Consider the following 14,578-nt stretch of genomic DNA (forward strand, 5'->3'; position numbering starts at 1 on the left):
CGTGTTCTCCTACTGGTTTCTCTGTTTTGTGTTTCCTGATATCAGATTTATGTCCATTTATCCTTTGGAATAAATGTGCAGGTAGAGGAACAGACGTTCAAACCCTTTAAGTATGGGTTTTGCTGACAGTTACCCAGGGTTAACAACAGACAGAGCATTTTTTTCCTGAATAATAAGGAAAACAAATTCATGGTGAACGAGCCTGGGATAAATGGGATTAGGACTAGTAATCTAAGTCCCAAATGAGTGACCCATGACCCAGCAATATGGTGGAGTCTGGGGTTCTGCTGCAGCCTCCAAACTGGAGTCTGAGGAAGGCAAGGCAGCCTCTTCCAGCCAGAGAGGCACTGGCATGACAGGTTCTCCTGGTGCTAGAATTCCCAATGAGGTAGGAACACCAAAGGCTGGTTCTGAGGGAAAGTCCTCCTCTGAGTCCAAGGTGTTCCCTATATCCGCGACCACTTCTTCTGGGGATGAGGAGGCAGACCTCTGGGTCCTGTGACAAGCCATATATGAATTGCCCCAGTTTCTTTGGTAGAAGGATAGGGTACATATGTGGTAAATAAATACGAACATTTCAATGATGAAAATTACAACAGAAATGTGTTGATTTAAAAATAAAAAACTGTTCTTTCCAACAGCATCCTGGGAATGCACATCTTTGGGTGTAAATTCAGCCTCAGGACTGACACAGGAGACACAGTCCCTGACCGGAAGAATTTTGACTCCTTACTTTGGGCTATTGTCACAGTGTTCCAGGTGAGACCAAGAAATAGGAAAGGGGAATAAGGGGATGAGAAGGAGGCATGTCTTCCCAGAAACAAGGAGTGATTAAAGGAAAGGATAGGATTTGAACCATCAGGCTTGTGGGCATGCTGCTATGCTTAATACCATGCCATCAGTTGCAACGCACTAATGATCGTGAGCTCAGCTCAGCCCACTGGTAAGAGAGACACATTGTTTCTGCTGCTCTACAGTGAACTGTGAATGACAACCCACTGCATTTCAGAGAGTGCTTGTGGCATCGGAACAGCACAATGCAGCCAATGCGTCTCCTGGGGGGGGAATATCATGACCCAAAAAGAAAAAAGTTCATGCATATGAGCGGGCTGAAAAAGATAAAACTAATTAGATACTTTTTACCTGCCAGTTAACATATTTTTTCAGCCTGCCTTCTTTGTTCTTGATTTGACTTTGCAAGCTTGGGTTCTGTGTTACAGATCTTGACTCAGGAGGACTGGAATGTTGTGCTCTACAATGGCATGGCCTCAACTTCACCATGGGCATCTCTTTACTTTGTGGCTCTCATGACATTTGGCAATTATGTTCTGTTCAATCTGCTGGTGGCCATCTTGGTGGAGGGATTCCAGGCCGAGGTGAGTTGCTACAGTAGCTGCTTCCAGGGAGGGTACGCCACACACCTATAGCTGGTTGGGGATATAGCCTGAAGGGCTTAGAAAGGGTGGCAAGGCATCCTATGTCCAGTGATCTTCCCAGGATCGTGTTTGTGGAGGGTGGTTTTCAAAGCAACTGCAAGAAAAGCAAGGACATGTGACATTACATGGCCTGGACACTAAGGTATCGTCTCTTTTGTACAGTGGCATGTCAGCTAATGATTTCCATAAAGTAGTTTGCCTCGCCTTGGAAATTCCCTACCGAGCTGTAAGGTCCGTAGGGTGGTTGCTCATGAGTAACCAGGCAAGATTCCAAACCGTCTTTTAAGAGGTTTATTGTGCGTGCTATTTACAGTGCAGAGCTACAAGTTCATGTCTGTATCAGTCACTCGCAGAATCCGGGAGTGGCCCCTTCCGGCTGTGACCCCAACATAAGAGCTTCGGCATCCCAAATCTCCGCCTCCCCTCCTTGCGTTTCACCCCTCTGCGTACTTGGGGCGATGGAAATGGCGTGTCTCCCTCATCGCCCGCTGAGCGAGGGGAGTGCAGGGTCTCTCCAACATCCCCAGAGCCTCTGCTCTCAAGACCTGGAGCTGCCTGCCCCTCCCCACTGGACACCTCACTGTTTCCTCTGCTGGAAGAGGATGTGCTGCTGGTTAGGTGGGGCCGGAGCTCTCTGTAACATCCCGAGAGCCCTTCCACCACCCTGCGCTGAGCCGGGGACAGTTCCCTGACACGAGCTGAAGCCACAAAATGCTGGAATCACAGGGAAGCACCTCCTTTGCTCTCAGGATGCTCACAATTCCCAGGTCTTTGCATTTATTTTCCCAATGCAGGGTGATGCTAACCGGTCATATTCAGATGACGATCAGAGTTCATCAAACAATGAGGAGTTTGACAAATTCCAAGATGGCTCGGGTAAGAGAAGGTGGTATAGGAATTCTGCATGACTATAACTGCAGTGAGAACCGCTGCATGAAATCTAATTTGTGAATATATCGGTTTTCATGAGAGTAGCGAAATAAAGTCTATTACTTAATATTGCCCATTTCCCCTATTTCTCAAGATTGGCTGCAGTTCTGGCTTATTAGCATAACTACCTTGCAACTTTGAATTAGGCTGCAATTGTAGTGACTTACCTAGGAGTAATCCCCATTGATCTCAGTAGGTCTTACTTTTGATTGCCTTGTAAGAGCAGAATAATCTTGGATCCTACTTACAGTTGTGTTGGTCTCTGCTTTTATATGTGAAAACATAACATCTTGGGAAGTTCCCTCCTTAGGAAGCTGCCTTATACTGAGTGAGACCATTGGTCCATTTAGTTCAGTAATGTCTACACTGATTGACAGTGGCTCTCCAGAGTTGCAGGCAGGAAACCTGTCTTAGCCGTATCTGGATTCACTGGGGATCAAACTGGGACCTTCTGCATGCAAAGCAGTTTCTCTACCACTGAGCTACAGCTTTCCCTTTTCCTCTTCCTCTTCCCCAAATGTGCTCTGAGTCCACAGCAATGGACACTTCGAATGCATTTGCATTTCTAATTGTAAAAGGCAAAGCTATTGCAATGTTTTACTAAAGGATTTTGGTGCCTTTGGGACACACTGTGGCCCAGATCCTGTCACTTCTCTTTGAAAGGCAACAGTGATGTCCTAGACAGGCTTGGAAAAATCAGGATACTTGGCTTTTCTACTCGACCTCATAGGAACTAGGATAACAATGATGAAGATGTTCAAGCTGCTGATGGAACAGGGCTCCCACACTGAGTTTCAATCAAACCCCTAGTGTTCAAATCACACAAAGCACATCAGACAGAAATTTAAAAAAAATCTGTGTAAAATACCCTGTGGCTACTGATTTGACTTGACAAAAGGTTGGATTCAAACATCAGTAAAATCAGCCAAAAGACAGGATGGCAGAATTTTGTTTGTGTGGTAGCCAAAGCAATACCCTCTGCACTTCTTTGAGAATACTGCAAATTGCCCCTTAACACAAACAGCTGTAAATGCCAGTTACAAGCCTGTATATTCTTATTAAGGACCACAATGAAGAGAGGAAAGTTTGCTGGGAGTTTGGGGTTTAAAGAAAGTGATGGGGGGCAACTTACCGTGGAAAGGCACCCCAATCAGGCACCCTTACTACACTGGAGTGGTACTTGAAGAGAGAACATAAAGCATAGATCGAGTTTCCCTTTGAGTCAGAAATTGCATTTTACCTTTGTGTTGTGAGCAATGATCTTTGCCAGCACCCATTAGTGTGTACTATTCTAAATATACATCTCTGCCTCTCCTTCTGGACTTAAGTTTTTATTCGCTGCTGGTTTGTAGGGTGCCCAACCTGGAGGGAACTTCACTGGTTGTCTGCTTGCTTCAGAACCTCAAAGCCCCTAATATTGCTGATGGGTTTCCAAGGCCAAATGGCTCAATAGGCGCTCTGCTTCCAGGGAGGTCAGGACATGTCTGGTAGTAGATAGATTCCCAGATACAAATGAAAAGAGACTTGTTGGTGTTGGTCTGGGGACACAGAGGTGGCTCTGAAACATAGGATACAAAACAGCTTGTCATGGATTGGTTCTCTCATTTTTACAATATTCTCCTTTTGTAATGTGTGCGTGCTGCAGGAACAAAGCCACAGCTGCCTTCGATTTGAAAGCGGGGAGGGGGGTATCATCAGTCGCTGCAGTTTTGCTTCTTTCCATGTATGTGAATATTAAGCTGCTCACACTAAGGATAGCTATTGCTACTGCATCAGTTCTCCTGCTGCTGTAGTGAGTGCCTAGTGCAAGAATCTTCTTTGCTAAGCATTTGGGCAATAAAGAATAAGCTTTACTTTCTCCCAAGGAGAACGTTTCCAGGCTTTAATGGGAGAAGTATGAAGCACTGTCAAAGCAGAAGCTATTGGGTGATGGAGGAGAAGGATACTTTTAGTTCTCCCATATTGTTCTCCCTATTTCCTAGAGGCATTACTATGGAGATGATGCCAAAGTCTGAATCCATATATGTGGAATTTATGTATGAGCACAGTTCCTTCGAGTTCACTATATATCTGAAAGCACATGAATGCATTTATCGAAGGGGTCTCTGGGTGGAAAAAGGAATGTCCTTTGCTCTCTTTCCTTTGCGTTTTTCTGCTCAGATCCAAAGCTTTGTGCAATTCACATGACCCCAAATGGACATCTTGACCCCAACCTTCCGTGTCTCAACCAGCCTGGAGCAGCTGCTGGAATTCCCAACCCTTCCCGAAATACTCTGCAGCCAGACCAAGTCCTCATGGCCCTCGAATCCAGGAAAAGCAGTGTGATGTCTCTGGTGGGTGAATTTAAATCTAGGTGTGGCACATGTTGCCTGAAGCCAACATACCACAATGATTTCCAGCCCTAACAGCTGAGAATAAGATGCTTTACTTTATGGTACCAGAGAATAAGTTATTCTACATTCAGAGCATGTGCTCTGGTACTGAGCTATTGCTTCCTCTCAAACTTGCCATTGGCTACATCTTCCAACACTCCTCAACTCATATGTACTATAGCTTAAGCAACATCTCCCTTAATCCAAACTCCAGCTTCAATTCAAATGTAAGAAGAGCACTGGTGGATCAGACCAAAAGCATCCTGTTACCCTCAGAGGCCAGTCAGATGTCTATGAGAAGCCCATAAGCAGATTGAGGGAGTGATAGCCCTATTCTCCTGCTGTTCCCTAGTGACTGGCATCCAGAGACATGTTGCATCTGGTCCTGTAGATAATCTATAGCCATCCTGACTAGTAGCCATTGAAAGCTGTATCTTCCATGAATTTCTGCTCCACATCCCCCATGGTTTTCCAGAACTCGTTGTCCCCACTGTTAGAATGTGCAAGATCCATTTCCCTTCCAGTACTATGGAAATGGTAAAGAGTTGTGCTGGGTGGTTGGGTGTTGATGAAGGAAAGCAGCGCTCCTGGGGGGTGATAGCCAATGTATGCTGTGATTTAGTTATTATGATGACCAAGCCAAAACCACATACCTCTAATTTGCAGTTAAAAGAGCTTGAAGTAAAAGCAACTAGTTTGAAGTAAGTTATTGTTCCCTTGTGATTTTAATGATCTGTGTTGATTCTGAACTGCCTCATGTGATTTTCCTAATGAAAGATGGTCTTTAAAAATTCCATATAAATAAAAGGCTGAGGATGTTGACTTGTGCCACTTTCCTATTTGGGTAGGGGTGCTGAACCCTCTCTTGGATTTATTACAGTCTAGCTCTCGTAGTTCTCATTACGGTGCCTGGAGCCGGACTGGGGGCTGGGGGAGCCGCCGCTCCAGCTGGAACAGCCTCGCCCGGGGACACAGCCTCAAGCACAAGCCTCCTTCAGCTGAGCATGAGTCCCTCTTATCCGGGGAACGACACAGGGCACCAGAGGGTGAACAGGAAGGGCTAGTAAGAGTTCACCACCATCGGCGAACCCTCTCCTTGGACACCAAAGGCTCCTCTGAACTGGTGGAGTTGGCACCCACGGTCCTATCCAATCACAGGCCTTTGCGGAAAATGGGTGTGACCACAGGGCCCAGTGAGCACCAGAACTGCAATGGCAAAATGCCCAACATTGCTAAGGATATGTTCCCAGAAATGAACAACCGCAAAGGCCATGGAGAAGACGAGGAGGAGATAGACTATGTAAGTAGTTGCTTCCTCCGCTAAAGGGGCATTAGGACTTTGTAAAGTTGAGGAGAACCATCATAGCAGATAAGAGGGTGAGCTGGGTCAGCCCAGAACTTCCTGGCTGTACTGTGCAAAGAGAGATCACAGTGAAGCTCTAACAGGACCCTTTCCAAAACTTCTTCAAAAATTGGGACATTTGCCTTTCCCTAGTGGTGAGTGAGCTACTGTATCTTCCAGGAAGATTTGCCCATTCTGATCTTCTCATTGAAGAGTGATCAGCTTTTGAAGAACTCTATAGAACTCTATGGTTCCCCAGATTTCCCAAGCCATAGACTCGGGCATTATTTAATTAGTTTCAGAGTGCTTCTACCACCTTTCAGGGCACACTGCCCACGCAAGGCAGCTTACAAGACATGAAAATTCAATCTTTCTCATACACAACGAACAGCTAAAAATCCCACCCACAAGTACAGCAGAATCCTATCAAACTTCATAGGTTTTCTTGTCTTTTAAAGATCAGCAGTGATTAGGCTTTACGTGTATCTCTCTGAAGCCCTGTCCTTAGCCTGAGTCTTGTCTGAAATTCCAGATGTGTTAGTAGAATATTTCCTCTTATACTGCATCTCAGACTCTCCTTTATATTTTTGACATGAGGAACATCCCCATGGATACCTGCATGCCTCTAACTGTGTCTCTCTATTACTTATGGAATAGTCAATATTAGCAAGAATGCACAAACCTCTGATGTAGCCAATGTTTGAAAAATTACTGTGAACTTTGTGCAATGTTAGGCTACCGTACTTCAAATTAAGTCTGATTCCCTGAGACTTATTCCCAACACCCAAGTAAGGGTGCTCAGGATTCAGTCTCAGCTACATAAAATTCTCTCTCTGAGGGAATTGTTGGATTTCACCAGGTGTTAAATGTCAGTATCAATAAGGGACATTTGGGGGTTTTCTTGGTAGAGGGCAATGTTCTGAGCTGTTTCAGTAGCCCATAAAGGTAAAGGGACCCCTGACCATTAGGTCCAATCATGGATGACTTGGGGGTTGTGGTGCTCATCTCGCGTTACTGGCTGAGGGAGCCGGCGTTCAGCTTCCGGGTCATGTGGCCAGCATGACTAAGCCGCTTCTGGCGAACCAGAGCAGCGCACGGAAACACCATTTACCTTCCCGCCGGAGAGGTACCTATTTATCTACTTGCACTTTTTGATGTGCTTTTGAACTGCTAGGTGGGCAGGAGCTGGGACTGAGCAATGGGAGCTCACCCTGCCGCGAGGATTCGAACCGCTGACCTTCTGATCAGCAAGCCCTAGGCTCTCTGGTTTATTAGTAATTTTAAGTGTTGCCCAATCAGCAAAGCTTTCAGTCTAAGTCAGAATGACAGTGCTGATTCTCTACTTTCTAGGAGGCAAATTAGTTCATTAATCCTGCTTGCAGTTGGCTCTGATGACCTTGAAGTTCTCTTTTCAGCCCTTCAGTTTTATGTCAGATCAGAGAGAAACTTTTGAACGCTCTTTCCATGCCATCATCGTCTCCCACAGCTGTGATTTCAAGTCATTTTCTTACCCTGCATGGGGCATGGTGGGTAGTGAATGATCCATATAGATGAAGAACCTGTAATTGGGAGGTTTCTCAGTTTTTGGTATGCAAGGTGTTAAACGAGTCTTGCTGATGTGGGGAAAGTGAAGAAGGCGGCAACTTCTGATGTTCTGCCTCGCTTTTCACAGAGCCTGTGTTTCCGTATCAAAAAGATGATAGAGGCGTACAAGCCAGACTGGTGTGAGTTGCGTGAAGACTGGTCCATCTACCTTTTCTCACCACAAAACAGGTATGTGTCCTTTACTTTTGCTTATGTTTGTGGGGGGGGGTGGGCAAGTTGGGGTGGGATGCTACCATGCTGCCTTGAATTTGTTTTGTATTTATCTTCAATCACACCTGCACACCTTTTAGAGCACATGGTTGGTTTATGCATTACATCATGGGTAGGCAAATTAAGGCCCGGGGTCCGGATGTTGCCCAATCGCCTTCTGAATCCGGCCCGTGGACAGTCCGGGAATCAGCGTGTTTTTACATGAGTAGAATGTGTGCTTTTATTTAAAATGCATCTCTGGGTTTATTGTCCATCACCTCCTGGCAAATAGAAGGGGAAGAAATGGAGGCAGTGAGAGATTTCACTTTCTTGGGTTCCATGATCACTGCAGATGGTGACAGCAGTCACGAAATTAGAAGACGCCTGCTTCTTGGGAGAAAAGCAATGACAAACCTAGACAGCATCTTAAAAAGCAAAGACATCACCTTGCCGACAAAGGTCCGTATAGTTAAAGCTATGGTTTTCCCAGTAGTAATGTACGGAAGTGAGAGCTGGACCATCAAGAAGGCTGATCGCCGAAGAATTGATGCTTTTGAATTATGGTGCTGGAGGAGACTCTTGAGAGTCCCATGGACTGCAAGAAGATCAAACCTATCCATTCTCAAAGAAATCAGCCCTGAGTGCTCACTAGAAGGACAGATCCTGAAGTTGAGGCTCCAGTACTTTGGCCCCCTCATGAGAAGAGAAGACTCCCTAGAAAAGACCCTGATGTTGGGAAAGATGGAGGGCACAAGGAGAAGGGGACGACAGAGGATGAGGTGGTTGGACAGTGTTCTCGAAGCTACTAACATGAGTTTGGCCAAACTGCGAGAGGCAGTGAAGGATAGGCGTGCCTGGCGTGCTCTGGTCCATGGGGTCACGAAGAGTCGGACACGACTGAACGACTGAACAACAACAACAACAACATAGGAATTTGTTCATCCCCCCCCCAAAAAAAAAATATAGTCCGGCCCCCCACAAGGTCTGAAAAAGTTTGCTGACCCCTGAATTACATTATCAGACATACACCATGATGTATTTTTTTATAGCAATGTTGCACTTCTGTATCTTCTTTTCACAATACATTCTGCGTTATTTTGCAAAGCTTATAGCAGCAGAGGAAATTATTCCAGCTCTCAAATTTACTACTATTTATTATTAATAAAATGGGAGTTTCTAAAAGTTTGCCATGAGCCAATACTAATTAAATCAGTTGCACAGTCTTCAAGTGGAACCCAAAGAATTTTGAACGGGAGGTTTAACAGCTAAAGTTTCAGGGAGTAATTTTATCATCTTCCACTTCCCCCAAACCTTCTCACTACCCCTATCATCCCTTAGAAACATATGCACTTCACAAACAAATGAACTGTCTTTCAGATTTCGTATCCTCTGTCAAACCATCATCGCCCATAAGCTGTTTGATTACATTGTCCTGGCCTTCATTTTCCTGAACTGCATCACTATTGCCCTGGAGAGACCACAGATTGAACAGAGAAGCACAGTGAGTACTCTAACCTGTTCAGATGGACCATAGAATCTTTGGGGAGCTTTTTTGGGGCAGCTATACAAATGCATTCAACAGTGAATCTTGATGCAGGTGTGAAGAAAAGCTGATTGTCTTTCTTTAAGTCTTTCACTAAAATGATCGTATTTACTGTGAATGGAAACTTCCAAAAGCATTTTTTATGTTGGTAAAAATTGTGGACTTTCCATTTTTCAAAAGCAGCGTTTAAGGGGCAGAGGATTGTTTTCATTTGTGTTCATGTACAGTTGTGAGAATCTGCATATAAATAGAGGCAGATTTAGGGCATCATGCCTGGTTCCCCTGCACTGGACACCAAGCCGAGGGGGCGCCGCAGGATGTCACCACTATGACATAGTGTGCACACAGAGCGGAAAGTGAGAGGCAGTGGAGGCACTGAATTTTGACCTCACACAGGGCACTACTGAAATTTGAAAGACCCAAAGTCCACCCTTAAGACAAAATATGGATTTGAAAGACTTGGGGGTATCAACTCTCTTTGCTTATACAGCACATGGCTTGTTTGACAAGAGTGCATATAGTATTACAGTAGTTGCAGATTAACTAGCAGACCTTCTGCAAAGTATCTTGAGAACACACCTATGGTTTAGAGCAGGTGTGGGGAACCCTTGGTCCATAAGCCAGGTGCGCAGCAGCCAAATTCCACCTGGCCCTTGGAGTTCCACCTGCCTTCCATTCAGTGAGGAGGAGCCAAAAAGGAAAAAGAGATCTGATGGCGTGCAAAATGTGCGTTTGCAGCTCTTTCCTTTGGAAGAAGCTCAAAGCAGAGGAGAAAGAGTATCAGCAGAGAGGTAGACTGGTGTTCCTTGCAAATGTGCAAAAAGTCATTCATGCATTTTGCAATTGCATGCATACAACTTTCAGGGTGCAGCAAGTTTGAAGCTTTGAACAGCTGTTAAGGCAGGGCTGGCAGTTCAGCTCTGCGTTGACTTTATTTGCATTCTTGTGGGATTGCAGAGTTCTTTTTACCTTTTGCACAATTAGGACATAGAAAGGATGTTGGAGAGCTTTTCTTTCTTTTTTTACAAACTTGGTAAAACAAGTCTATGGAGAAAATGGAAAGTGAAACTTGAGTAGTTTTTACTCAGAATTAAATGTACGTCTCTGTTTCCATTGGAAGCAGCTTTGTATATGTGTGATTGCATGTATGTGTCTCTGTGTGAGTCTCTGTGTGTGAGCTTGGGCCTACCACTACTAGTATGCAGCCCTAAACACCTTTTTACCAAGGTAATTTGGCACTCTGCCTGAAAAGGGCCCCCTGTACTGAGTTAGAGTGATGATATTTATTATCTGTGTTAGTACCGGTAATTGTCAGAATATTTATTTTAGATAAATGTGTGTGACATAAAAGAGCATATGCTTGTAAAATACTTTAGCCATTCAGATGAAATCCTTGACAATATATTCTATGTGAAGAAAACGCTTCCTATCTAAAACTTCAGAATGGTACTCCCTTACATTACTACAACAGCAGCCAATGATAGTGAAAAATGAGCAAAACACATATCTTTCTCATGTATTGGAAATCTATACACCTGCCAATTAGAGGGAAACTCATTGTGTACACGACAACACTGAAGATGAAAGTTAGATAAGATGGTTTACCTGTGTGCTTTGGGGATTAGCTTTTAAATGCATAATCAGGAGAACATACCACACTGAAGAGTGTTTTCACATTCCTGAGATGAGGCTTGCGAAATTCCACATATGAACCTTGGGCACATAGCAGGCAGCACTTTCCAGCTCATGGCAAACTGTGTGAACAAGCCTCCCTTCTGCACATGTGGGTTTAGGTGGGTTTGCAGTGACAAGATAACAGTCCAGTGTTGTGCCCGGTAGTGGGGGGGAACCATAGCTTAGTGACAGAGGACACACTTTGAATGCAGAAGGCCCCAAATTCAGTCCCTGACATCTCTAGTTAAAAGGCCCACCTGGCAAGTGATGAGAAGGTCCTCTGCTTGAGACCTGGGAAAGCTGCTGCTGGGCCAAATGAACATCTATATATGTTGCTGTTATAAGACAGTTTCCTATGTTCTGTGAATAGTTTGCCTCAACCACAGAAGAGCCACATACTTGACTTGATTGAGCACCATCTACCTGAGGATTCTATTCAATGGTGTAACAGTTCACAAATAGGGGGCATGTTCACAGCTGTGGCTCAAAATGCAGCAAGTTCATTTCCCCCCTACTGCGTTTTAAGCTGCATTTGCACAGTTCACATCAGAGACGGGATGGCGATTACTTCACCCGATGCACATTACCTGTTTTGTTTCCTCACCCCTGCAAACCCCCCTCCCCCCAGAACTCCCATTTATGAAGCTGTCATCTGTGCATGCACAATGGCTATTGGGACATGGTCACATGACTGCTAACTCTGCATCTAGTTTTCTAGTCAAACTGAAGCTGATTTGAGGGGGGAACGCATCAAATAGCAGTATTTGTCAACAAAGTACAGGGTCAGCATGGATTGTGGCTCGTGTCATGGGAATGTGACTTCTAAAACTAGCAGTGAGAGTGCACTGGATGCAGAGTAACTGGCAATGTGACCATGCCCTTAGTTGTGCTTGTATCTTTTTTTAGGTAAATGAAAAGAAAACCTCAGTCGCTGGCCTGTTCACATTCATTTTTTTATTTCTACCACATCCACTAGGAACTGATTGGGCCACAACGGTAGACTTGGAAGGACGACAGCATATTATAATGTTGGGTAGGGTGCTGCTTTTGGCAGCTGGCCTTAAAGTACCCTAGACTTTTAGATCCACCCGGCTCTTAGCAACCAAGTAGGGTTTGCCAAGCTCATTGCAATGACTCAAACTGCAGAGCTCTTGCTAGGTATGTTCTGAGGCTGCCTTTGATTATTCCAGGAGAGAATCTTCCTTACGGTATCCAATTACATCTTCACAGCGATCTTCGTTGCTGAGATGACACTGAAAGTAAGTCGCCCATTGACAGCTAAGCAAGACGTCCCCATTTCACTGGCCCAACTAGCCCCTTCCAAGTCTGTCAGGGAGGCAGACATACCATTTTTTGGGAGGGGGGGGTGACAGGCAAGGTACAAAGGGGTGCCATTTTCACAAATATATTCATCAGAGTTGAAAGAGGGGAGACGCCCTTTTGGTGAATGTACATATATTGCTGCAAATAGGGCAGCAATTCTTTGTCTATTCAGAGCACCTCCCAAATAGGTTTTGTTTGCTCATGATGATATCAGCACTTAGCTGAATCTGATGAGCTGGGAAGCGTTTCAGCATCAAGGTCACTGCATGACCCCTGGCTGGCTAGGATAACTTTAGAAAAGAGAGAAAACCCAGGGTGGGGAGCAATGAGAACAGCACCCAAGAAACAGACGGTGGGGCAAATAATGGCAGCACTTTGAAAGTGATTTCAGGGGTTGTGGGTTTTCCCCCCCTTCAAATAAACATTTCTTCCCTCCTCCAAAGAAAGGACCCAGTACATTCAACACCCCTCCCCCCAAAAGGGGTAAATATTCAGTGTGGCTGTATTTCTTGCTGGTTATATTTGTACAGTTGCTTCCCACAGGCTGGCATGATAGGGAGTACTGAGAATTAAAACCAGTGCTTTTTTCTAATAAAATAAAATATGTTTAGGGGTACTCTCATTTTGATTCAAGAAAATCACCATTTTATAGTTCAAATCGGGGGGGAAATGAATACAGTAAACGGACAGTACAAAGATTCACAAAATGTTTAGGGGTATGCGTACCCCTGAGTCCCATTCCCCCCCCCAGAAAAAGCACTGATTAAAACCCTTTCATTTCCAAATCTCAGAACTCCAAAACTTGAAATTATCTCTGTGGCGATGAAGGGATTTGTATATAGTATAAGCAGCAGCAGCAAGGAGATCATCAGGGCCTTGGTGGCTATTAGCAGCTTTAAAAAAAAAGATATTTGTTAGAGGTGAAATCAGGCCCTCCTGTCCATCTTTTATTCCCGAGAGTTGGTGGGGGGGGGGGGGGTTGAGAAGAGAGAAAAGCATCATATCAGTGTCAGTGATCAGCTTTCCATTGACCCCTTGCCTGTTCCCATCAATAATTCTGTGCCCAGGTGAAACCCTCAAGTATCTGCACTGTGTAGTAGTTCTAGGAGTGTAGCTCAGTGTAGCTCAGCACTACTGCTTGACTGTCACATTCTCCACACTCATGCATTCTCTCATCTCCCCTAGGTAGTCTCCCTTGGCCTATATTTTGGGGAGCAGGCCTATCTCCGCAGTAGCTGGAATATCCTGGATGGCTTCTTGGTGTTCGTATCCATCATTGATATTGTGGTGTCGGTAGCCTCTGCTGGTGGAGCCAAAATTCTGGGGGTGCTGCGAGTCCTCCGGCTGCTGCGTACTTTACGCCCCCTTAGGTGAGATCCAAAAGGCTAGTCTCCCTCCTCCTCTCTTTTGTAAGGACCCTGCTTCTGAACACCCAGAGAAAGCTTGTGTGGACTCCCAGATGTTTTGCCATGATAAAGGCTTTGGAAAGGGCAATAAGAAGGGTCAAGAGCTCAGGGCACTTAGATACAGTATGTGATGACAAGGCCAATCGAAATAGGAAAGAACAAGCATAGAGGCAGGGAGGGGAGGTGTATGTATCCAAAGTCGGTTTTTACAGTAGCGATGGGGGAGAATTTAGACTGAGTTTGCATTTAGGTACCTAATTTGCACTTTCAAAAGCAATATGCAAACCAAAGCACAGCTGTTCTTCAAAATTTGCATTGCTCTTAATTATGTAATGCAATTGTCCAGCTATGTAATGTGTGCAAAAATACATATATGGGGATGAAATGATGCCCTTGCTGGAAATTTGCCATGTTGCTTTACGGGGCAAGCAGCTGTGTCGTGATTCTTTTTAGAGCAGCCCTTCGTAAAACATTGAGAAAAGCATCTCTGTGCTATGTCTTCCTTATTGTTGCTCCTCACAGTGCTTCTTTTTCAGGGTTATAAGTCGTGCACCGGGCCTGAAGCTTGTGGTCGAGACACTCATTTCATCACTCAAGCCCATTGGAAACATCGTCCTCATTTGCTGTGCTTTCTTCATCATCTTCGGCATTCTTGGGGTGCAGGTACTGCTGTTAATAACGTCTATGAGAAAACGTATTATTTTTAATTATTTTTAATTTTATTGCATTTATAGCCCACCTTTCCTCTAAGGAGCTCG

The 14,578-nt window shown here is 44.8% G+C and overlaps 1 protein-coding gene across 4 annotated transcripts in view; it reads left to right on the forward strand.

Moving 5' to 3' along the window:
* CACNA1I (calcium voltage-gated channel subunit alpha1 I) overlaps positions 1 to 14,578 on the forward strand; it is a 262,441-nt gene that overhangs the window by 205,643 nt on the left and 42,220 nt on the right. For 3 of the 4 annotated variants that reach the window (XM_033162213.1, XM_033162215.1, XM_033162216.1), the window contains exons 12-21: positions 642 to 759; positions 1,221 to 1,376; positions 2,204 to 2,312; positions 4,527 to 4,699; positions 5,619 to 6,038; positions 7,753 to 7,853; positions 9,252 to 9,375; positions 12,282 to 12,350; positions 13,600 to 13,784; positions 14,357 to 14,483. In XM_033162213.1, coding sequence (XP_033018104.1) covers positions 642 to 759; positions 1,221 to 1,376; positions 2,204 to 2,312; positions 4,527 to 4,699; positions 5,619 to 6,038; positions 7,753 to 7,853; positions 9,252 to 9,375; positions 12,282 to 12,350; positions 13,600 to 13,784; positions 14,357 to 14,483 — 1,582 coding nt within the window. The remainder of the gene's footprint in view (positions 1 to 641; positions 760 to 1,220; positions 1,377 to 2,203; positions 2,313 to 4,526; positions 4,700 to 5,618; positions 6,039 to 7,752; positions 7,854 to 9,251; positions 9,376 to 12,281; positions 12,351 to 13,599; positions 13,785 to 14,356; positions 14,484 to 14,578) is intronic. The other variant, XM_033162214.1, reaches the window with a different exon arrangement.

This window comes from Lacerta agilis, chromosome 10, assembly GCF_009819535.1.
Source record: "Lacerta agilis isolate rLacAgi1 chromosome 10, rLacAgi1.pri, whole genome shotgun sequence".
Taxonomy (NCBI): domain Eukaryota; kingdom Metazoa; phylum Chordata; class Lepidosauria; order Squamata; family Lacertidae; genus Lacerta; species Lacerta agilis.